The sequence below is a fragment of the Xenia sp. Carnegie-2017 genome, unplaced genomic scaffold (assembly GCF_021976095.1).
Source record: "Xenia sp. Carnegie-2017 unplaced genomic scaffold, XeniaSp_v1 HiC_scaffold_23, whole genome shotgun sequence".
Lineage (NCBI taxonomy): Eukaryota > Metazoa > Cnidaria > Anthozoa > Malacalcyonacea > Xeniidae > Xenia > Xenia sp. Carnegie-2017.
Window position 1 is genome coordinate 19533829 of NW_025813486.1, and position 22215 is coordinate 19556043.

General features: G+C 34.0%; 3 protein-coding genes and 3 long non-coding RNA genes across 7 annotated transcripts; 2 read left to right on the forward strand and 4 right to left on the reverse strand.

Annotated features, from left to right (window-relative positions):
• The first annotated feature begins 28 nt into the window (after positions 1–28).
• Positions 29–4204, forward strand: LOC124448937 (26S proteasome non-ATPase regulatory subunit 12-like). Its single transcript, XM_046999889.1, has 11 exons — positions 29–205; positions 393–452; positions 581–817; positions 890–965; positions 1063–1091; positions 1164–1313; positions 2251–2385; positions 2459–2571; positions 2996–3170; positions 3510–3587; positions 3892–4204. Exons 1-11 carry the CDS (start codon positions 104–106, stop codon positions 4102–4104), a joined length of 1368 nt encoding a protein of 455 aa, XP_046855845.1. The 5' UTR covers positions 29–103; the 3' UTR covers positions 4105–4204.
• On the forward strand, positions 1537–1830 carry LOC124448946. Its single transcript, XR_006949337.1, has 3 exons — positions 1537–1565; positions 1619–1675; positions 1779–1830. It is a non-coding gene; the product is annotated as an uncharacterized LOC124448946 (long non-coding RNA).
• On the reverse strand, positions 4094–6941 carry LOC124448938 (bifunctional arginine demethylase and lysyl-hydroxylase JMJD6-like). The gene is made up of 4 exons (XM_046999890.1): positions 6093–6941; positions 5463–5598; positions 4932–5064; positions 4094–4516 (listed from the first exon to the last, which is right to left on the reverse strand). Exons 1-4 carry the CDS (start codon positions 6761–6763, stop codon positions 4431–4433), a joined length of 1026 nt encoding a protein of 341 aa, XP_046855846.1. The 5' UTR covers positions 6764–6941; the 3' UTR covers positions 4094–4430.
• Positions 6942–7338: 397 nt separating this feature from the next.
• On the reverse strand, positions 7339–9375 carry LOC124448941 (26S proteasome non-ATPase regulatory subunit 10-like). 2 transcript variants are annotated; one of them, XM_046999896.1, is made up of 6 exons: positions 9080–9375; positions 8882–8980; positions 8661–8807; positions 8504–8592; positions 7928–8090; positions 7339–7793 (listed from the first exon to the last, which is right to left on the reverse strand). In XM_046999896.1, exons 1-6 carry the CDS (start codon positions 9185–9187, stop codon positions 7725–7727), a joined length of 675 nt encoding a protein of 224 aa, XP_046855852.1. In that variant the 5' UTR covers positions 9188–9375; the 3' UTR covers positions 7339–7724. The 2 variants fall into 2 exon arrangements, with proteins under 2 accessions (XP_046855852.1, XP_046855851.1); XM_046999895.1 differs by having other exon boundaries at positions 7339–7839.
• A 3916-nt stretch (positions 9376–13291) lies between these two features.
• On the reverse strand, positions 13292–14216 carry LOC124449468. The gene is made up of 4 exons (XR_006949414.1): positions 14027–14216; positions 13753–13863; positions 13565–13684; positions 13292–13492 (listed from the first exon to the last, which is right to left on the reverse strand). It is a non-coding gene; the product is annotated as an uncharacterized LOC124449468 (long non-coding RNA).
• A 2645-nt stretch (positions 14217–16861) lies between these two features.
• LOC124449469 lies at positions 16862–17494 on the reverse strand. Its single transcript, XR_006949415.1, has 2 exons — positions 17207–17494; positions 16862–17069 (listed from the first exon to the last, which is right to left on the reverse strand). It is a non-coding gene; the product is annotated as an uncharacterized LOC124449469 (long non-coding RNA).
• Between the last annotated feature and the right edge of the window lie 4721 nt (positions 17495–22215).

Here is a 22215-nt window from a genome sequence, read left to right on the forward strand (position 1 = left end):
GTCTTATCGCGGGCTTACGCCCTAGAAGCATAAGGCAAAAAGATCTAAAATTTGATCTATTGGACTGTGTAAGAATCTGGAGTGATCATAAATAAATTCCAACATGGCGACTGCAACAGACACAAGAGGAAATGTGGTTAAAATGGACGTGGATTTCTCGTCTAATGTGACGGAACTTTTGCCAAAATGTGAAGCATTAGTAAAGGTAAAACAAATACCTGATTCATCTTCTTGTAAACTATCTTCAGTGTGTTATAAATATGTACTGATTGTTGGGAGTGAAGGGCTCTGAATCCTGTGAAGCTGTGATGTGATTGCCAATTAGCCAGCGAGTGGATTGAGTATGCACTTTGCCAATATTTAGCCTACAATTTAATTATTTTGTACATTAGGAAGGCAAAACACACGAAGCACTTGAGAGCTTGTTATCTCTTGAGAAGCAAACTCGTTTGGTAAGTTGAATAAAGTTTGAAGACTCTATATTTTTAATGTCTTCGTCGAAAGTCATTTGCTCGTCTCTGTCCATGCTGTCACTTGTCATATAGCAAAACACCTAAATATAAATCGCTTTCAAATCCAGGGGGCTGATCTTGCATCCACAAGTCGTTTACTTGTGGCAATTGTCAAGACATGCTTTGAGCAAAGTGAATGGGAGCTACTTAATGAGCATATTCTCATCTTGACCAAGCGTCGCAATCAATTAAAACAAGCTGTTATGAAAATGATCCAGGAGGCTTTTACCTATGTTGAACTTATTCCAGATAGGGAAAAAAAATTAAAATACATCGAAACCTTGAGAACAGTTACAGCGGGCAAGGTAAGTTTATAACAATGTATCAATTGGTTATCCCTTGTACTGGTCTGAAGTTAATCTAATACATCTCTCTAGATTTATGTAGAGTTAGAGAGAGCTAGACTTACAAAGATATTAGCGACTTTAAAAGAACAAGATGGCAATGTTTCAGGTTTGTGAATTTAAGGCAAAATATAAGACGGAACTTTTATGATGAACCTCTATATTTCATGTTTGTTTGTCTTTACTTACATAAATTTCTATTCCAGAGGCTGCTGATATCCTTCAAGAATTACAGGTGTTTACAAGTCTGTGAAAATTCTACACATTCGAGGAGAACTACATTGTATTTCCCCCCCTTTCATTTAAGGTTGAAACATTTGGCTCCATGGAGAGGAATGAAAAAGTTGATTTCATCTTGGAGCAGATTCGACTGTGTTTAGCCAAGAAAGATTATATCCGTGCTCAGATAATTAGCAAGAAAATCAGCATGAAGTTTTTTGAAAATAACAATGAGCCAGTAAGACAAATGATAAATTGCAAAAGTTGTAAAAATTGTATTGCACAAAGAGCATACTATAATGCTAGGTCCTACTACTAGTATGTACCATTATAGGTGGTAGTATACCATAGGTGATACTAGCAGTAGGGTCATACAACAGTAGCATGTAAGGTCATACAACAGTAGGTACCATATAAAGGTGGGTGGTCATACTAGCATATAAAGCTTATACTAGCAGTAGGTACCATATAATGGTGATACTAGCAGTAGGTACCATATAAAGGTCATACAACAGTAGGTACCATGCCATATAATGGTCATAGGTACCATGTAAAGGTCATACAACAGTAGGTACCATATAAAGCTTATACTAGCAGTAGGTACCATATGAAGGTGATACTAGCCAGTAAAGGTCACAACAGTAGGTACCAAAAGGTCATACAACAGTAGGTACCATATAAAGGTCTTATACCATAGCAGTAGGTACCATATAATGGTGATACTAGCAGTAGGTACCATGTAAAGGTCATACAACAGTAGGTACCATATAAACAGTAGGTACCATAGCATACTAGCAGTACGTACCATATAATGGTGATACTAGCAGTAGGTACCATATAAAGGTCATACAACAGTAGGTACCATTTAAAGGTCATACAACAGTAGGTACCATATAAAGGTCATACAACAGTAGGTACCATATAAAGGTAATACTAGCAGTAGGTACCATAATGGTGATAAGCAGTCCATACATACAACAGTAGGTACCATATAAATATACATATCATATAAAGGTAGCAGTAGGTACCATATAAAGGTCATACAACAGTAGGTACCATATAAAGGTATACAACAGGGTACCATATAAAGGTAATACTAGCAGTAGGTACCATATAAAGGTCATACAACAGTAGGTACCATATAAATATCATAGTAGCAATCTATGTATTTGTAGGAGTTAAAGCTTCGCTACTACAAACTGATGATAGAGTTGGCACAGCATGACTCAGAATACTTGAACATATGCAAGTATTACTACGCTATTTATAATACACCCGCAGTTCAAGAGGAACCTTCAAAGTGGCAAGAGGTGAACAAAAACACCATTCCCTTTATTGATGTCCTCTCATGAATCAAGTGACTTTACAATTATTCTTATAAAGGCTTTAAAGAATGTTGTGTTATATCTGATCTTGGCACCATATGATAATGAGCAGTCTGACCTTACTTTTCGTGTGAAAGAGGAGAAACGTTTGGATCAAATTCCAATGTACAAGTATGTTCCCTATGACCTGTGATTTAAAAGGTCCATGTTGATGTTGCATTTTCAGTAAATTCAAAATCTGATGAATTGAAAATATTGTTTTGTATTGATTTGAAAATCTTGTAATATATTTTCAAAATACTAAAATGTATTTCCTTGTATACTTAATAATGGTAATAGATAATGGTTCACTCCCCTGCATTAAATGGAATTTCAACCTCCTGATGATTGTGCATTTTTAGCCATCTATCACACTTAACTATGACATCAATTATTCCTACAATTGTTTGCTCAAAACTTTTCTCTTTTACTTGAGAAGCCTACTTTCCAATACGGTAAAATCTTTCGAATATGTAAATGCTCAAAATTTAAATTCAATCACAAATGTCTCTTGCTTTCTTCTTACAATATGACCAACATGTGTTGTTTCTCCTAGAGAATTGTTGAAATGTTACACAAGGGCTGAGCTCATGAACTGGGCTGAGATCACTGACAAATACGAGAAAGTACTGTGTCATGGCTTGCCAGATCATCTTGCAACAGATGTGTTCTCAGAAAATGAAATTGGTGCAAAGAGATGGCAAGATTTCAAAAAGAGAATTGTTGAGCACGTATGTTTGAGTTTAAGATGATATATATTTATAAAATTCAAGATGAAATTAAAATTTTTGCTATTGATTTGACAGCCAGAAATATTTAGTATTAACACTCTCTAGAGAGGAAAGGACACAGGTCCATTAGCTAATGTTGTAAGCATGTTTGGGAGTAACCGTTTCTTTTTACTCTTCAGTTTGTCTAGAAAGAAGCATTTCAATGAAAAACCTAGAACTTCCTTTACTTTGGAACTTAAGTTTAACCCTCTAGAAATTGTTCACCTTAAACATTACACAAAGTGAGCAATTTGTAAAAGCAGTTGTCACTCTTCCTCAACAATGTTTGCTATCGTTTAGAACATCCGTATCATAGCGAAGTACTACACTAATATAACTATGAAACGAATGGCGGAGCTGTTAAGTCTGACGGAAACTGTAAGTTTGGTTATTTATGCTGTCTCATGTAATCATATAACAAATATTGTGACTGTGAAACTCATAGCAACTTCAAAGGGATTCTCTTTGACAATTGTGTTACTGTTGTTTGACAGATAAGTCAGTTCTACAAAGTCGGTATTGCAATATCCGGATAGTTCAATAGAAACACAAAACTGTTTACAAAGCAATTGCTTCTGTCTCCAACAATTCTATATTCTACAAATGTGCAAAATTGATCCCTAACCCTAATCTTATAGTAGTTGTACGTTCTTTTTAAATAAATATGGTTGCATATTCACAGGATACTGAGGAGTTTTTGTCAAATTTGGTGGCATCAAAGGTGGTCTTTGCTAAAATAGATCGACCGGGCGGCACAATTAGCTTTGAACCGCACAAAGAGGCAAATGATATCTTAAATGAATGGTCCCATAACATAAACTCGCTTATGCAACTATTAAACAAGACAAATCATTTCATAACCAAGGAAGAAATGATTCACGGACTTTCATCATAGAACAACCATATATACTTGTAATGGCTGACATGTATTAATAAGTAACATTTAGAGGTAGATGTTCGTTTGTGGAATTAAAGATCCCACTGAAATATTGCAACACATGTTTTTATGTGATCGAGCTTCACTCTGCATTTACATTAAATAAATATCAATCTACATATATGTACTTACGATCTACAATACTGCCAACACATTTTTCTAATAAGAAAACACAAAAGTTGCACATGTCATTCTATTACTGTCACGGACAGTGTTTGCTACCTCAAATCCATTTATAAAAAAGGACTTTCGCCTTTTCTGTATTCTCCATTCTACATGTTTGTTCAGTCAAATTCTGATCCAATTGTAATGCTGATGTCTCCGGGTTCAACAGTCGTGGAATGGTACCAAGTATTTGTGTCAATTACAACTAAAGTGTAAATATATTTCAAAAATGTGTTACATTTTACTCACTTAAAGTTGTAAAATACTTGAATTTGTTAAAGCTTTGTCATTGACATCGCTATTGGATGCATATGCCAACAATCGATAACAAGAATAGACATAGGATAAACTCTGAATAAGTTTATGATAAATAAAGGACAAACATTCGATAAGTCTAGTATAAACATAGGATAACACAGGATAAACATGGTATAGACATAGGATAAACATAGAGTAACACAGGATAAACATGGGATAGACATAGAATAAACATAGAGTAACACAGGATAAACATGGGATATAGACATAGGATAAACATAGAGTAACAGGATAAACATGGGATAGACAGGATAAACAGAGTAACACAGGATAAGCATAATTTGATAAACATAGGAACATACCAATTTCTCCTTTTTCAATGGTTACATTCAACATGGATGGACAGACACTCTCACATTCTGGTGGTGGAAATAGAGTCCATGTCTTGCGTCCGGACAGCTGAGCCTGCCACGAGGGTCGCTCTACACTGTCCAACTACATCAATGATGTAATATAAGTTCAACTAAACTGACTTCAACTAACAAGCTTCAACTTTGTTTTTAATGCAAATGGTTTGAATGTGAGAGTGTTGTTGTATGTTTTAAGGTGTCAATACTGCAAGCCAGTGCTGTCCAGAGAAGGACTGTTGGTTGATGTTAGTGCTGACCAATATTTCACCTACTCTTCACTTCAATTGGAAAATCTCTACTGCTAAGGATGTTCAAACTTTAGTCAATACTCAACAATAAGTTAACACCAGGACAATCAACATTAACAGACATATAACATTGTCCCTGTTGAGCAAAAATATTTTGACACATTTCTGTATTTCTGGTTCACGCAATGAGTGATGGTGCAAAATATTGAACTATTCCTCTTTTTATTATACCTACATGCATATTTGCCCCAGGACCAACGCCACCCATAAAAATCCAATCAGTCTCACTGTGTTCAGAATCCAATGGAATGAAGTATGGCTTACTGTAATGTTTCCTGAGTTCTGCTCGAACTTCACTGTCACAATTACTCCTAGGTAATCAAGATCATTCACCACGATTAGAATGTTACTATTTCTGCTAATTATTCAACAGTTATTTATCCAAATTAGGTTAATCGGAGCTTAATTCATACGTGGCGATACTCAAATTTCACAACAGCAGCAGAACAGGAAACTGTTGATTAAATCTTAATTGTATTTTAAAAATTTGGTTTTCATGCGCTTTATCACGTATGCTGAAGAACATTCATATGAACTTAAGCCAACATATTGTCTTCTGTATAGAAGACTTGTTATTACCAGTATTAGGCTGATGACTTTTCAATGATGAATTTAAAAAACGTTCTTAAGTAAACACTTCCATTTCTAATTGCCAACGTCACATATATTTTGCCTTTTGGTAACTATATCGATATGATAGTTTAATATGTAAACATTATTGAGCTACAAAAGATATTCAGTGCGGTGTGTCAAAAACAAAAACATAGAGACAGCGCCAACATACGCTAAGTATGAAAAAACATACCAGCCGATATACCACGGTTTCGCCTTTGGTTTGAACTGAGATCTTGCTTTCGACATCTTGAAAACTTCACGAAGCGAATGAAACTCAGTTTTATAGGGAAAAAACTGGCATTCTTCGTCTGTAGTATTCAATGCATTCGGAGAGTTCGTGTATAAACGTCGAAAGAACTCATACGAGAAAGTTTTGACAGCACTCCATGACTTTGTAGCGTCCGTTACTACCAGAGGTCTGCTACTATACGCGTATCTCTCCACAAACTCATTTGCTGTGAGTCCAGAAACTTTTGGAACTCCTGTCAGATCTTTACACATCGCTTTGCAGTCGACAATAGCGCGAGAAGCTTCCATAACAAAAACATTGTTATCAATTGTACATGGCGACGTTTTATCGAAACTATCTGATAGGTGGTAATAGCTTACTGTAGCGAGGAATGTGGGTAGAAGTAGCATAAAAAAGATCAGTTTAAAACGACTTTTTGGTGTGCTCGATGATGCCTTTTGGCTTTCTTCGAACTTCCCAGCTTTTTTGAGAAGAAAGCGAACAACATCTTCCTCTTTACAGCCTTTGTTAATAGCAGATTCTTTCAACTCTTTAAACTTTTTCGTAAGTTCATCGACTTTTGAATCCATACCGCAGGTGTATCTCGTCCTCAAAGCCACACGTTTTTTCATATATTTATGGTGTCGAATTATTTACTTGTTTGCTGAAGCGGATCTAGCATACCCAAATTTAAATCAGACAATTTATATCATATTACAAAGACAATCTACAGGAAATACTTAAAGCAACTAACTACAATATGCATGCATAATCAACGAGGGAATTTCTGTAGTTTTGATGGCCTCTTGATAACAAAATCTTCTTTAACAGCTGCTCGACGAAATGTGCGCGATGTATCATGAATTTTTTATTAAAACTTATTTTATTAATTTTGACATAATTGTAATTGGGTTAGCGTTGTCATATGAAGCAATAGAAAATTTTAAACGCGTCTCTTTATATTTTCGTTTGTGTGGGTGGAGACATTAGGTAGGTGGTCAGAATACACAAGAGCGACTTAGTTTGAAGTCACAGTATTATAAAAACATCGCCATTGAATGGAAATCTCTAAGGAATATTTAAGGATAAAATATCAACCATCTAGATTAGCTCTCGAAGTTGAGATATGTTTACAGGGTGGGGAAAAAAAGAAAATAATGTTCGGTGATAGAATCAATGCCTACCACTACGCTAAACCCACGAGTGCTTGACCGTGCGCGTAAAAGCTCTTTTAATGACTTTTTTTATACATCCTGCATACATTAATGTATTCTCGTCCACTCAGATTCTATACTGAATTGAATACCCACAACACATCATTATTAAAATATTATCTACAGACCATGCATGTCTACCATCAGATGCATTTGGGACACCTGCGTCTGTAGATGGATAGTAAGAGCATATAACATGAATGTATAAATATGAACCCCCCCCCCCAAACTAATTATCAATCTTCTTATATCCATGATTTGAGAAATGCAAGGTATTGCAAATAAACTAATAAAAGAATATGGCTCTTAGATGCAAAAAGATTTTAAAGTTAATTAATACTCTAATGTCCAATTTGCATGAAATTTTTCAATTTTCTAACTATTCTGTTAATCTCTTCAAGTGGTTGGCAAGCTGTTTGCTGGCTAATTCCAAAGCAGTTTTCTTCTCCTAATAAACAGGAACATGGAAATACAATACTGTACTCCAATGATTGCTAATGCATCAAAAGAAAATTTGGTATTATCAGATGAAAGTATGTCAAAGCTTTTCCTATAAATGAAGATGAGTATTTTCAAACCAACCTTATTAACAAGACTCATATTGGCATTGCTTTCTACCAATAGTTGAGCGATGTAAGTTCTGTCTTCCTCACAAGCCATATGAAGTGGTGTGTTTCCTTCGAGATCTACACAGTCTGGGTTGGCATGGTGCTTCAATAGAAGAGAAACCATTTGTGAATGACCCCTGTATAACAATTTAAATGTTAATTCTAACACTAGGGCATAAAACATGAATATAATGAATCTTTACGTGATGAGGGATTTCTACAGTAATTGACACACAGCACTATAGTAGTGGGGACCTTATATCCTTCAAAACTATGATAAATAAAAATCTAATTATACTTCGTGTCAACATATAAAAAAAGACTTGCAAACATGTATACACTCAAGGCTTATAGGCATGAATTCATAGTATGTCTTAAATCTTAAATATGTTCTAATACAATGGCTGAATTGAAGTCACTTTCATTCTCATGACCAAAGCCTAAACATCCCTCCATTCCTCTTCTGTGTTTACTAACAGCATATCTATGACATAGTCCCTCAAAAGTAATAAAACTAGTTGAAACAAAATGATAAACCATCAAATTTTACCTAGACGATGCTCGATGTAACGGTGTACCTCCACTTGTTGCATCGAAAACATTTACTTGGGCACAACGATCCAGTAATGTTTCTGCAATCTACAAGAAAAATTAAAATATGACAGTTTTATTTCATTTATGAACAAATAAAAAACTATTGGTGAAACCTGTAGTCTGTTCTTGGATGCTGCATAATGTATTGGTGATTGACCAGTTTTATTAACCGCATTAACATCAGCACCATAGTTTATAAGTATTTGTACAACATCTTTCATACCAGCAGACACTGAAATTATTAGTGGGGTCCAATCTAGCTAAAGAAAATTCAGTGCACATAATAACTGTCAACATTGAAGAAAGTAAGAAACTACATGTAAATTATCCATACTTCATCCCTAGGATCCACATATGCTCCCATTTGTAGCAGGTAATCAACTATATCAATATGACCAGCTGAGGCTGCCCAGTGTAGAGGTACACGACCACTCTAGAATCATAGTTAGAATCTTGAATAATCTAACTTTGCCACACGAGGTAATAAGGCTAAATGAACAATGATTCAATTTCATTTGAAATTCAAAAATACCTGATCTTTTATAGCAATTAAATTTTTCTTTTCCAAGATTTCTTGCTGCAGTTTGAGCAAACTGCCTTCATATGCAAAATTACAAATGTCTAAATCTGAAACTGACATTTTTTAAGAAAAATAGACACGAATGATCACACAGAACGGAGCGAAGTTGATAAAATCTCTACACGCGAGACGGGACAATCTCCACGCAGCCAGTGAAATCAAAATTTAGAGTCAACCCCTCGGAAGACTCGAATAAGATGAGAAGGGAAAAGAGCAAATGAGTAAATTCAGAAGAAGCTTTTCTATAATTCTCTAATTAGAATAGAATACACGAAGTCTCATGAAAAAACGAGAAAAAAAGCTGAATAAATGGATAATGCGATACTTAATACAGAGCAGAAGATATAATGGGAAAAATATTAGTTATATTACATTTTTTAAACCCTGACATACTAATACAATAAGTTTATGTATGTGTCAGGGGGGTGTGGTGGTGTGTGTAGTAGATTAGAAAGGGCAATTTAGTCGTTTTTTCCTACCATAATTTGAATAACTTCAACTTTCTTTCTTTTTTATTATCATTACTACAATATTTCAGTAGAAAGCTACACTCATCAACATGCATTTTTTATTTTGCAAACAACACCTATCGCAAATCCTATCGCAAATTCTATCGCAAATCCTTTTATTTTGCAAACACCTATAACAGATTTCATGGTGATTTCACATGGTTTAACTTTGACAACAATTACAGCGTAACAGTGTAGGTATATCCTGGTAAACATGAAGTGTTTTTTGACATTTTGGCATAAATTGCAAATCACTAAATTGATATGAAAGACCTTATTGGGTAAAGTTTTCATTCGCGTGTAATTTGGATTCATATACACGGGAGCTATCAATTCTTGGAGGGGGGGGGGCAATAAATATTTTCCCCGACTCACAGTAAAGGTTCCGCCATATTTTCGCCAGACCAACGTTTAAAATTTGCCCAACTTTTCAATCATCAAACTTTCTACAGCTGCCCCCGTCTCGTGCGCCTATGCTCAATGCTCATGGATGGTGCTTCTTGAAATTCGGTTATTTTGGTACTGTAACTGACAACGTCAAATCGTCATTCGTAACAGCTTCGCGAATTCGCCAATTGATGGCGAGGTTACAAATTCATGAATGCTTGTCTTAACCGGTCGAAAACAATGGATTTTAAAGGAATTTAACATTTAATACTCTCCACAGCCAAAAAACCCACTTACGAAACTATAGAAACTTTACCATTGTTTAGAATACTTGGTGTCCTGATTCAAGCACGCATTGTTAGATATATAGGATCTTATTTTAGATACAAAAAAAAAAACAAATGCTTGTGTTTTGAATATATGCTTCGTGAAATTTTGTGCAAAGCTATTCCAAAATAGGTGGCAGGAGTCTATTTTGAAATACATCAAATTTTTTTGAAGAACTTCTTTCCTAAATTAGAGAGCGAGGGAACTCTCTAATTTAGGTTAGAATATTGGAATTATTTATGTCCATGTTTGTTATGATAGTATGACATTTACACCTTCCATAATTAAATTCTCTTATTGATCGTCTGCAAACACCGAAGAATCGAAGTCAAGGATTTTCCTTTTTTAATACTTTAATATGTTAAACTTACCGAAACTCCTTAAGAAACGTTGATTCACCATTCTAGACTAGGTCCTTCTATAAGAGAGAGAAGCAACAAAACTGATAGATTTGACGAATGAAGAAACACACTTACAACTCCTGACTCCCTCTTTCTGATCATTTCGTCCTCCGCATCTGAAAAATACTTACTAACGAGTTAATGATATGAAAAATAAACAAATGCTTAACAAATAAAAAAGAAACAAACGAACACATACCGCGGTGACGCAGTCTTAATCTGTATCTGTTTCGATGCAAAACTGCAAGAATAGTTGTTAAAATATAATCATACAAACTGTTGAAGCTTGGATATTTTATAAACCAGTGTTTGCAGAAGATCTATTGTTAGTTTCGCTCGAAATTCGTATTTTATGATGCATCTCATGATTTACCCTCCATTGAAGGACAACTCTAAAGTGCAAGCTGCAATCATTTGCAGGAAAGGCTTACTTCGATGCTTCATGAAATTGCATGCAGTCAGATTTTTCAATCATTAAGCACTTAAGTTTAACTTGAAGATTTTGATACGTTTTCCTCCCTTCTAATAGTTCTAACATCATAAAACATGGCTGTCCATATTTTGTGATTTGATTATTTGCCGAATGCTGGAAATTTAATAGGAAATTAATTATTTCAATCGCCATATGCAGACACTGTTATAACATCCCTCAATGATATGACAGTGTCTGTTATATGCAAAAATAAATATAGCGACTAAATATTTATAAGTAAACAACTAAAGCTGAAACGAAATCACTTTAAATAGACGTCGAATTGAACTGAGATTTTGTAATACTCTGCCAGCATATTGCAATATCTCTTTTCGAATATATAATATTTCTATTAGATAAAATTCAAATGTTACATTTAAATCGGAACGCAAGAAGCACATCCATATCAACATGTCATGACGATAGCAAGCATAGTGTTAACTGATTTGTGCTAGCTTCTATAGCATTACTAAATGTTATAAAAGTGCCAGTCAGTTAACATGCAATTAGTTCCTTTTATCCCAAATCTCTCAAATAATTTCTAAATCGATAGGCTGTTAGAAATTGGCTCTAACAAACAATGCTACTCGAACAGAAGCGAGATAGACGAATACGGAAAGTCAGTCAGAGAATTGACATCAAGGATGAAGAAGTATGTTTTTTGTCAAAGGATAATATTATTTTTCCATTTGCAGCATCTTGACAACGACTTTGACGACTCTAGAAAAAATAGGATATCGATCATCGCTGACTAAATACGTCCGTCGAATATTAAAGAATTAACTGCCAGTTTTTCCTACGTATATATTTTGGTATTTTAATATGGCACTTCGACCAAATATTTTAGCATGTTAAACGTCATAGTTTTATTTTGTTTGTCTGTACTTATGTTAAGATTTCTTGTGATAACACTCACTTCGTTGCAATCTTTCCTCTTTATCATCTGAGATTCTCAACCGTTCATATCGTGGTATTCCCTTTTTGAATGTTTGGTTTAAAACTGGATTTCTCAGCCCGTATATAATTAAAAAGATGGCTGATATTTATAACTATAGAACAGCTTCCATGCAATGCCAAAGATGACACGAGGAGAAGGTGTTGTCGTTTGTCAGACAAGTCTTGAAAACACTCATGGTTATAACACACAAAGTGAAATACCCACAAACACAAGTGTTAAATGAGGAACAAAGACAATAGGTGAAGCATGGATCGTTAGCATTGATGATAGATATAAGCACAAGTATAAACAAGACAAAGCCGTATAAACCGAAAAATGAACAAAAGAAACTTCCATTTTCTTTGTCTTTTCAAGTCTCACAAGACTAGAAATCTTAAAGCTGCCTGCTCGTGGATTATTTCACCAATGTAAAACACACATTATCAGATACGAGAGAAAACATGAGAGAAAAGGCTTTGAAATTAGCATATGTCTCTTTTGTTGCGAATTTTTCCGACTAGAACGTTTTGGGCACTTGACAGCAAAAAATTACTAGGTATAGAAACTACAGATCTTCCGCTCAAGAGCAATGTAAACAGAAAGGGTGAGATGAGCAACGCGCATAGAAGTAATAAACTCGGCTAATAAAATACAAGCACATTGCATCAAGTTTCTTTTGTTATTCCCCCAAACGAGATACAATCAATGTTTGTAATCAACTGGAAAGTTTATACCCGCATAAGATCTCAAATTGTTTAGTTGGATTATTGTTATTAAAATGAAGAGCAGATAATATGTCCAAACGAACGAATTTTGCTATTATTAAAATCACATTGTTTGTGTTACATTCAGACTATACATGGAGCCAACGATTTTATTTTTTCTTGTTCTTTATGAAAAGTTCTCCAAAAAAAATAAAACACCAATACACAAACAGAAACAAATTGAGATTTCACTTCACCGGTATATGTAAGACTTCGCCGAGACGTGTCGGAAATAGTTTGATTTTAGCCTTCTACACTTTCGGTATTTTCTGAGTTATCAAACTCACAGACAAATAGAACTTCTTGTCAGAAGTTATAAGATATTATGATAAGCAAGTATTTTGGCAGAAACTGATACACAAACAAGTTTTCAAAACGCATTTTGGATATTTTTAATATGTGAAACAATTCGTTGCAAACTGTGCGAACAGCTTAGAAAAAAATTCTACACTTATTTCTACATTTTAATCTAAATAAGTAAAGTTTTAAAGTAAAATATTAACATGACATCATGTCTGAGCAGACTGAACTTTTCTTTAACACTTTCCACTCTTCTTAGCAGGAGAAGCTGGGAAAATATATAGCCAATATTATGGATTTTATCTATAGAACTTAATAATGAAGCATAGTTAACACCAACCTTATGAGCAACCAGTACAAGCTTTCTTACAATTCGTAAACATGAATAATGGGTTAGATTTGCAGTCGCCAATATTCGCCAAAGCATTGCACTCTTCATTACTATACACATTTTTACAGTCTAAATATATGATCAGAAAATATTAAAAAAACGTTTATTTGGAATGAAATTGTTTGGGTTTTTTTCACCTCCGCACAAGCCACAAGAAAATTTACAACTTTTCTTCATATAAGTTGGATGTAGTTGACAATGATTATCTGTTGCCCAAAAGCAACATTGCCAATTTTTGTCTTTACAATCTAAAGACAACAAGCGTATCTTAATCTCGTGAAGAAAGTTTAGAAGAAAACTAACCGCAAAAAAAGTCTCAATTGTATATACATCCGCATGCAATGTTTTCTTCTCCAACTTTGACTTTCAATGACTCTCAGCATCTTTCCTTCTAGGTTCAAAAGTACTTACTGCTGTCATTTTGCGCATCAATAATTGAGGCTGCTTGAACACTGCATCCCAACATTACCATGAATATCAAAGCATTAAAGAACGCCATTTTCTCAAGATATTGTATGCTCACAAAATAATCGCTTTAAAATTGCTTCTGTAACTCTTGCAGACTTCTCTTTCTGGTTGGTTTCTGTGTTGGCAACATAATTTTATAATAATCACAAAATGAATATAAATATTCATTTTGCTCTCAGTTACATGATTGGCTAAGAAGTCAGTAAAGAAAGAGCTGAGACTCATTCCCGTGAAGCAAAATTACGACTGCTACGTAACTTAAAGAAAAAGAACTCTATTAACGAAAAATCATTTCAAGAAATGTACCCTAGAGGTTCACAGCCAGCTCGATTATATGGTTTACCTAAACTTCATAAATTAAACAATATCAATGACATACCTCCTATCAGACCTATAAATTCTTCAATCAATTCGTATAACTACAAATTAGCCAAATACCTCAGCTCTTTACTCCAACCCCTAATACCTAATGACCATTCTGCTAAAGATTCTTTTAGTTTTGTCGATGATTTTTTATCTTTTAACACTAACGCTCCACATGACAAATTCTTTATTTCTTTTGACGTTGAAAGCCTTTTTACTAACATACCACTGACCGAAACCATAGACATTGCTATTGATTTAATTTTTACCAATAACCCTACATTCAAAATGAACAGAACAGAACTAAAACTATTGTTTAACATCGCTACGGCCGAGACTCATTTTTATTTAACGGTAAGTACTACGACCAAATTGATGGGGTAAGTATGGGCTCACCCTTGGCACCCATTCTAGCCAACATTTTCATGGGTTTTCACGAACGAAATTGGTTAAATAACTACAGCAACAACAAACCTTTATTTTACCGCAGATACGTTGACGACGTTTTTTGTATTTTTCATAACAAAGACGAAGCATTACTCTTTTACGAATACATCAACAAACAACATCAAAACATAAACTTTACATACGAAACCGAACAAGACAATCAGTTACCCTTTCTTGACATCTTACTAACTAAATCACATGAAAACTGTATGACCTCTACGTACCACAAACCAACTTATACAGGACTACTGACTAACTTTTTTAGTTTCACACCATTAAATTACAAAATTGGACTGATACGAACACTGACCGACAGAGCACGGAAACTTAACAACACAGACATCGGCTTTCAACGTGATTTAAAGAAACTAATATTCACTCTCCAACGTAATTCTTTTCCTTTTCATTTCATCAACAACACTATACAGCACTATTTGGACAACAAGATAAGCACTGACTCATCTAACGCCACAACTAACACTAACGATATACAACAACCTGACAATAAACGTTATTTCAAACTACCTTACATTGGTGATTACTCACGACACACACAACGCAAACTCCCACAAATCATTAAACGCTACTGCACTGACATTGACGTTAAACTTATTTTCACACCTTTTAAAATAAAATCTTTATTTTCGTTTAAAGACCCACTTCCCGAACTTTCCAAATCTATGGTAGTTTATCAATTTTCATGTGCGGGATGTAATTCCCGCTACATTGGTGAAACTTCTCGCCAATTATCTACCAGGATAAAGGAACATACTCACACAGACAGAAACTCCACTATCTACAAACATCTTCAAGCCTCTCCTTCATGTAAAAAACAAATTCTCACCTTCCTGTTTTAAAATCATCGACACTGATCAATCCACTTTCTCACTCAAAATCAAGGAAGCTCTACACATTAATAAAACTAATCCCGATTTAAATATCCAAGTTCACCACTACAACACTATATTTACTTTATAATAATATTTTTTGTTATAAGTTCTTAATACTTATTTTTCTTTTCCTTTTTTGTAAATATTTTATATTTAGTAACTGAATCATAATCCTATTCATTGTAATTAATTTATTCATATCACGTATCATATTACTTAACACTAACCATTCTGCACTGAAGATGGCATTCTGATAATGTCGAACATGTTTGCTCTCAAAAAAATCGTCGTTTTTCTCAAGTGTTTTTTAAAATTGCTGCTAATTAGAAATTAAAGAAAGAGCTGTTGTTGGTATGTTTCCTGTACGTGCATTTGTTATTATCTTTTGCCTCAATTTTACGTGATTGGGTGGGGGGTATTCTTACATTCTGCTTTTTCCGTCTAAACTCTTTTGAAATGCATTCCGTTTTGAAAGAAATCAGCCTGGCATAGCAGAATGACCCCTCTTCCAATTAAAATAAAATTGATGGGAAAAGTTAGAAAACATTGTTTGGATACAAACTAAAAACGTCTGAAGTATTTACAGACAACGGTCATTTTTTAGTTGTACACATTGTTGAACAAATAACCTTCATCAATGACTGTCATCAGCAGTTGAAGCACGTTGTTATTAATGGAAGCTACAGTTATAACAAAGCAGTCTACTATAAGATTTCTGCTCTTCCGCCATCAACTAAACATAGTGTATCATTAATTCCAAATTATCAATCATATGACACGCAAATTTATCATCAAAAACAAAGATCCTTCGATCAAAATTCGTTGTTATTGTGACCTTGTGTGTACTCTCCGCGTACCTATTATTAGATTGTTATAAATCAACACGCAAGCTTGATTCAGGAAAGCGTGAAGAAATAGTTATTGAATGTTGATAGCTAAAAGTTTGAATTAAAATGGTAGAGATCATGATGATCATTTGTTATGTAGAGGCAAAACTCATAGAATCATTATTGTAATTTGAAGTCTCGAGTAGACGGCCATTAATTACTCTTGACCTCCACCGATAATAGAGGAAACCTTTGATGTTATCAATATGTAATCATTCGTGAAACGAGAACCCTATATCAGACAATAAGTCTTGGCACAAAATACAATTTGTAAAGAATAACAAGTATTTAGCGGATGTTCGTCCATTTGCAGCTGGCTACATTAAAATACCGTCGACAAATCAAAGCTTTAAAGCTTTACTTTTCTCTCTTTTTTCGCTTTTGTCTTCTTTCTTTAATCTGTTGCAAAGAACGTATTTTTTTGGTTATAAGGTATATTTTCATTGATGCTGTGTGTATATGACCGTGTCTGTTCACCTTTGTCACTAATGGATATTTCAGCTATTTTTAACACAATGTCCATAAAAAATTCTTACCTCTAAGACTATTCAAGTTTGATGTTTATGGTTGTGTTCCTCAGTAAACTTTGCTGTAGTTGCAAGAATATCAAACATTATATTCAGGCCTGTATTCTGCACTCTGCGCGTACCTATTTTTAAAATGCATACGTGACGTCCATGTACGCAGTCCATAAGAGATTTACATTGTCTCCAAACCCTGTACGCGTGTTACAGAATTGTCTGGATCTTTAATTATTTCTGAACATGAATTTGTGTGTCATATTGAACGAATAATTTTCATCAACTACAGCCAACGACTGAAGCATAAACAATTAAATAAGTGCGTGCAGAATATCCACAACAACTGTTTCTTCATTTCTTAACCAATCACGAAGCTGAGTCACGATCTTTTTTACCGTCACTTCCGCCAATTTTTGGCTTCATTAAAAGTTTATAATATTACATCTACCGAAGTATGTAAGGCAAAATTTGGCGTCTGAATAAAATAAAAGTTTAACTGAACTGGCGAACATTAGAATTGCATTTCCCAGTCTGGTCGCACAATGTGACAAGAGGCAGTTTACATTTGGCCGGGTTACTTCAAGAGAAGATTTCGAATTAGAATAATGACTCTATGAGTTTCACTGTCTACATAACAAATGATCATCATGATCTCTACTGTTTTATTTCAAACATTTCGCCATAAACATTCCATAAGAATAATTAACTATTTCTTCACGCTTTCCTGAATCAACCGCTGTTGATTCAAAACAATTTAAAAATAGATACGCGGAGAGTGCGTATTAAAAAAGTCTGACTTTGATGTTTGTTACTCTTGCAAGTCGCAATTACAACGAAGTTGATCAATGAACACAATTCAGTTCATATTATTACTTAACATCACAAACATCTAGCTTGAATAATCATAAAGATAAAATTTCGAAAGATATTATATTATATACGTGATTTTGTAAAAATAGCTGCATAACGGAAAACCATTATTTCTGATAAATGATCAATCAGTTCTGTCTCCTTCAGTTTATGCAGGCTTATAGTCGTTTCCCTTTAGAGTTTTCAAAGCCATTAACAAGAATCGGAATATGAATTTTGCCACGGTTAGCACTTATAATTCATACAGCTTAGGCAAGAGTTAAGCTCACACCTTCGACAATAGTTTCTCATGATGAAAATATCTCAGCTAAATGCAGCTTATAAAGATTTTCATCGTCTCCAATTCCTGTTACAGAATTTATGTTCTGAAATGTTTAAAAATACTTAGGCTTGTCATAATTATCATCAACAACAAAATCATTTCAGTAAAATCACACTGTCTATGAAATCTTATTTACAAGTGAGGACCAATAGTTATTATTTTCATACACAAAGGAAGTCATATAGCCAAGAAGTGTTATCTTTATCGTTGTGAGATATTTATCTCTCGTAAAAACATCTTTACACAATTGTACTAAAGTTTCAATGATATGTTTTGTTAACATTTAGTGGAGAATATGGAATGAATAATTTCATGTATGTCTGGATCTTTGTTTTGAAAGTGATTTGAATTTCAAAAGAAATCAGTAGGGCACAACTGAATATATGAATATACACCCCCCCCCATTAACGTTCTAGTCACGGCTGTGCCACAGAGTCCAAACAAATACAAGCAAAAGTGAATGCAAATACAATGTATTATTAAAGAATTGTGCTATTTCTTATTTGTGACCAGTATATAGTCGTATGTCACTCGTATGTACTCGTATGTCACTCGTATGTACTCGTGTGGTTTTTAGTCACGATCGTTTTTTTCACCTCCGGCACAAGCCACAAGAAAATCTACAAACGCTCTTCATATAAACTGAATTTTTTTTACACTGATTTCCTGATCCTCAAAAGCAACATTTCCAATTGTCGTCTTTACGATAAAAAGATAGTGAGCGTATCTCAATCTCAATATATTTTGAATGAAACTTATCTTAAAAAATTCTTGATTGAATACATCCGCAAAGTTTTCCTGCCCCGATTTATATTTTTAACTTCCCAAACTTTTACTCTCGAAGACTCTAATTATCTTTCCTTTTAGATACCAAAGTACTTACCACAGTCATTTTGCATATCAATAATTGAAGCTGCTTGAACACTACACCCCAACACGACCATGAATATCAAAGCATTCCGTTTTGAAAGAAATCAGTCTGGCATAGCAGAATATACAAATATGATCCTCTTCCAATTAAAACAAATTGATGCGAAGAGGTAAAAAACATTGTTTGGATACAAACTAGAAACGTCTAAAGTATTTACAGACAACGTTCATTTTTTTGTTGTACACATTGTTGAATAAATAACCTTCATCAACTACTGTCATCAGCAGTTGAAGCACGTTGTTATTAATGGTAGCTACAGTTATAACAAAGCAGGTATACTATAAGATTTTTGTTCTTCCCGCCATCAACTAAACATAGTTTATCATTAATTTCAAATTATCAATCAATTACAATCAATGTTGCAATTGTGACCTTGTATGTACTCTCCGCGTACCTGTTTTTAGATTGTTATAAATCAAAACGCAAGCTTGATTCCGGGAAAGCGCGAACAAATAGTTATTGAATGTTGATAGCTAAAGTTTGAAATAAAATAGTAGAGATGACGATCATTTGTTATGAAGAAGGCGAAACTCATAGAATCATTATTGTAATTCGAAGTCTCGTGTAAACAGTCTTAATTACTCTTGACCTCCACATTCTAGCGATAAAAGGAGGTACTTTTGATGTTATCAGTGTGTAATCAATCGTGAAACAAGAACTAATATCAGACAATAAGTCTCGGCACAAAATACAACTTGTAAAGGATAACAAGTATTTTAGGATGTTCACCATTGTGGAATTGGCTTTGGTTAAATATTGCTAAGGCTAATTTGAGCTTTATTTCTCTCCTTTTCTTCTTCTCTTTTAAATTTTTTGAACAGTTTTCATGAGGTCTTTCTTTAACAATATTCATTGCATTTACAGATATGCAATCTGAATGAGTTGCCCCACCGAAGACACATTGCTCGACAAGACTGTGGAATGTTATTCTACGGCTTGCTAATTCAATTAGTTAAACTTTTGATATAAAAGATTCAGGCGTCAATCTTTGTCATACATACTTCGGTAATTGTATGTAATTTTGCTTGTTCCGTGATTTTATATAATCTTTTCATAAAACATTGTACTTATTTGAAAAATGTACGTGTATGAATAAAATGTACTCTAATATAAAATTTTAATGAAGCCAAGAATTGTTAAGAACAAGACATTATGAGTGGACGATTAATTCTGTAAACGATGTTTTTACGAGAGATAAATATCTCACAACGATAAAGATAACACTTCTTGGCTATATGACTTGCTTTGTGTATGAAAATAATAACTATTGGTCCTTTCTTGTAAATAAGATTTCATAGACAGTGTGATTTTACTGAAATGATTTTGTTGTTGATGATGAATAATGACAAGCCTAAGTATTTTAATACATTTCAGAACATAAATTCTGTAACAGGGATTGGAGACGATGAAAATCTTCATAAGCTGCATTTAGCTGAGATATTTTCATCATGAGAAACTATTGTCGAAGGTGTGAGCTTAACTCATGCCTAAGCCACGTGTTTCTAAAGTGCTAACCGCGGCAAAATTCATATTCCGATTCTTGTTAATGGCTTTGGAAACTCTAAAGGGAAACGACTATAAGCCTGCATAAACTGAAGGAGACAGAACTGATTGATCATTTATCAGAAATGATGGTTTTCCGTTATGCAGCTATTTTAACACAATGACGTATATAATATAATGTCTGTCGAAATTTTTATCTTTATGATTATTCAAGCTAGATGTTTGTGATGTTAAGTAATAATATGAACTGAATTGTGTTCATTGATCAACTTCGTTCTAATTGCGACTTGCAAGAGTAACAAACATCAAAGTCAGACTTCTTTAATACGCACTCTCCGCGTATCTATTTTAAATTGTTTTGAATCAACAGCGGTTGATTTAGGGAAGCGTGAAGAAATAGTTATTGATTCTTATTGAATGTTTATGGCGAAATGTTTGAAATAAAACAGTAGAGATCATGATGATCATTTGTTATGTAGCCAGTGAAACTCATAGAGTCATTATTGTAATTCGAAGTCTTCTCTTGAAGTAACCCTGCTGCCGGCCAAATGTAAACTGCCTCTTGTCACATTGTGCGACCAGACTGCAAAATGCAATTCTATTGCTCGCCAGTTCAGTTAAACTTCTATTTGAACTATTATTCAGACGCTGAATCTTGCCTTACATACTTCTGTAGATATAATATAAACTTTTAACGGAGCTAATAATTGGCGGAAGTGACAGTAAAAAGGATTATGTCTATTTAAAGCACACAGCCTCGTGAATGGTTAAGAAGTGAAGAAACAGTTGTTGTGGATATTCTGCACGCACTTATTTAATTGTTTATGCTTCAGTTGTTGGCTGTGGTTGATGAAAATTATTCGTTCAATATGACACACAAATTCATGATCAGAAATAATTAAAGATCCAGACATACATGAAATTGAATCATAATATGAATTCTGTAACACGCGTACAGGGTTGGTTTGGAGACAATGTAAATCTCTTATAGACTGCGTACATGGACGCCACTAGTATGCAAAAAATAGGTACGCGCAGAGTGCAGAATATAGGCCTGAATATAATGTTTGATATTCTTGCAACTACAGCAAAGTTTACTAATGAACACAACCATTAACATTAAAACTTGAATAGTCTTAGAGATAAGAATTTTTAATGGACATTGTGTTAAAAATAGCTGAAATATCCATTAACGACAAAGGTCAAAAGTCACAATCATATACACAGCATCAATGAAAATATACCTTATAACCAAAAAAATACGTTCTTTGCAACAGAGTAAAGAAAGAAGACAAAGGAGAAAAAGAGAGAAAAATAAAGCTTTAAAGCTTTGATTTGTCGACAGTATTTTAATGTAGCCAATTGCAAATGGACGAACATCCGGTAACTACTTGTTAT

Coding starts and splice junctions, on each gene's coding strand:
- LOC124448937 (XM_046999889.1), top strand. CDS start 104: ATGGCGACTGCAACAGACACAAGAGGAAATGTGGTTAAAATGGACGTG. Junction 818..889: donor GAACAGTTACAGCGGGCAAG/GTAAGTTTATAA, acceptor ACATCTCTCTAG/ATTTATGTAGAGTTAGAGAG. Junction 3,171..3,509: donor AAAAGAGAATTGTTGAGCAC/GTATGTTTGAGT, acceptor GCTATCGTTTAG/AACATCCGTATCATAGCGAA.
- LOC124448938 (XM_046999890.1), bottom strand. CDS start 6,763: ATGAAAAAACGTGTGGCTTTGAGGACGAGATACACCTGCGGTATGGAT. Junction 5,599..6,092: donor AAACCGTGGTATATCGGCTG/GTATGTTTTTTC, acceptor TTGATTACCTAG/GAGTAATTGTGACAGTGAAG. Junction 4,517..4,931: donor CATTGAAAAAGGAGAAATTG/GTATGTTCCTAT, acceptor TTTACACTTTAG/TTGTAATTGACACAAATACT.
- LOC124448941 (XM_046999895.1), bottom strand. CDS start 9,187: ATGTCAGTTTCAGATTTAGACATTTGTAATTTTGCATATGAAGGCAGT. Junction 8,808..8,881: donor ATGTGGATCCTAGGGATGAA/GTATGGATAATT, acceptor AATTTTCTTTAG/CTAGATTGGACCCCACTAAT. Junction 8,593..8,660: donor CATCCAAGAACAGACTACAG/GTTTCACCAATA, acceptor TTTTTCTTGTAG/ATTGCAGAAACATTACTGGA.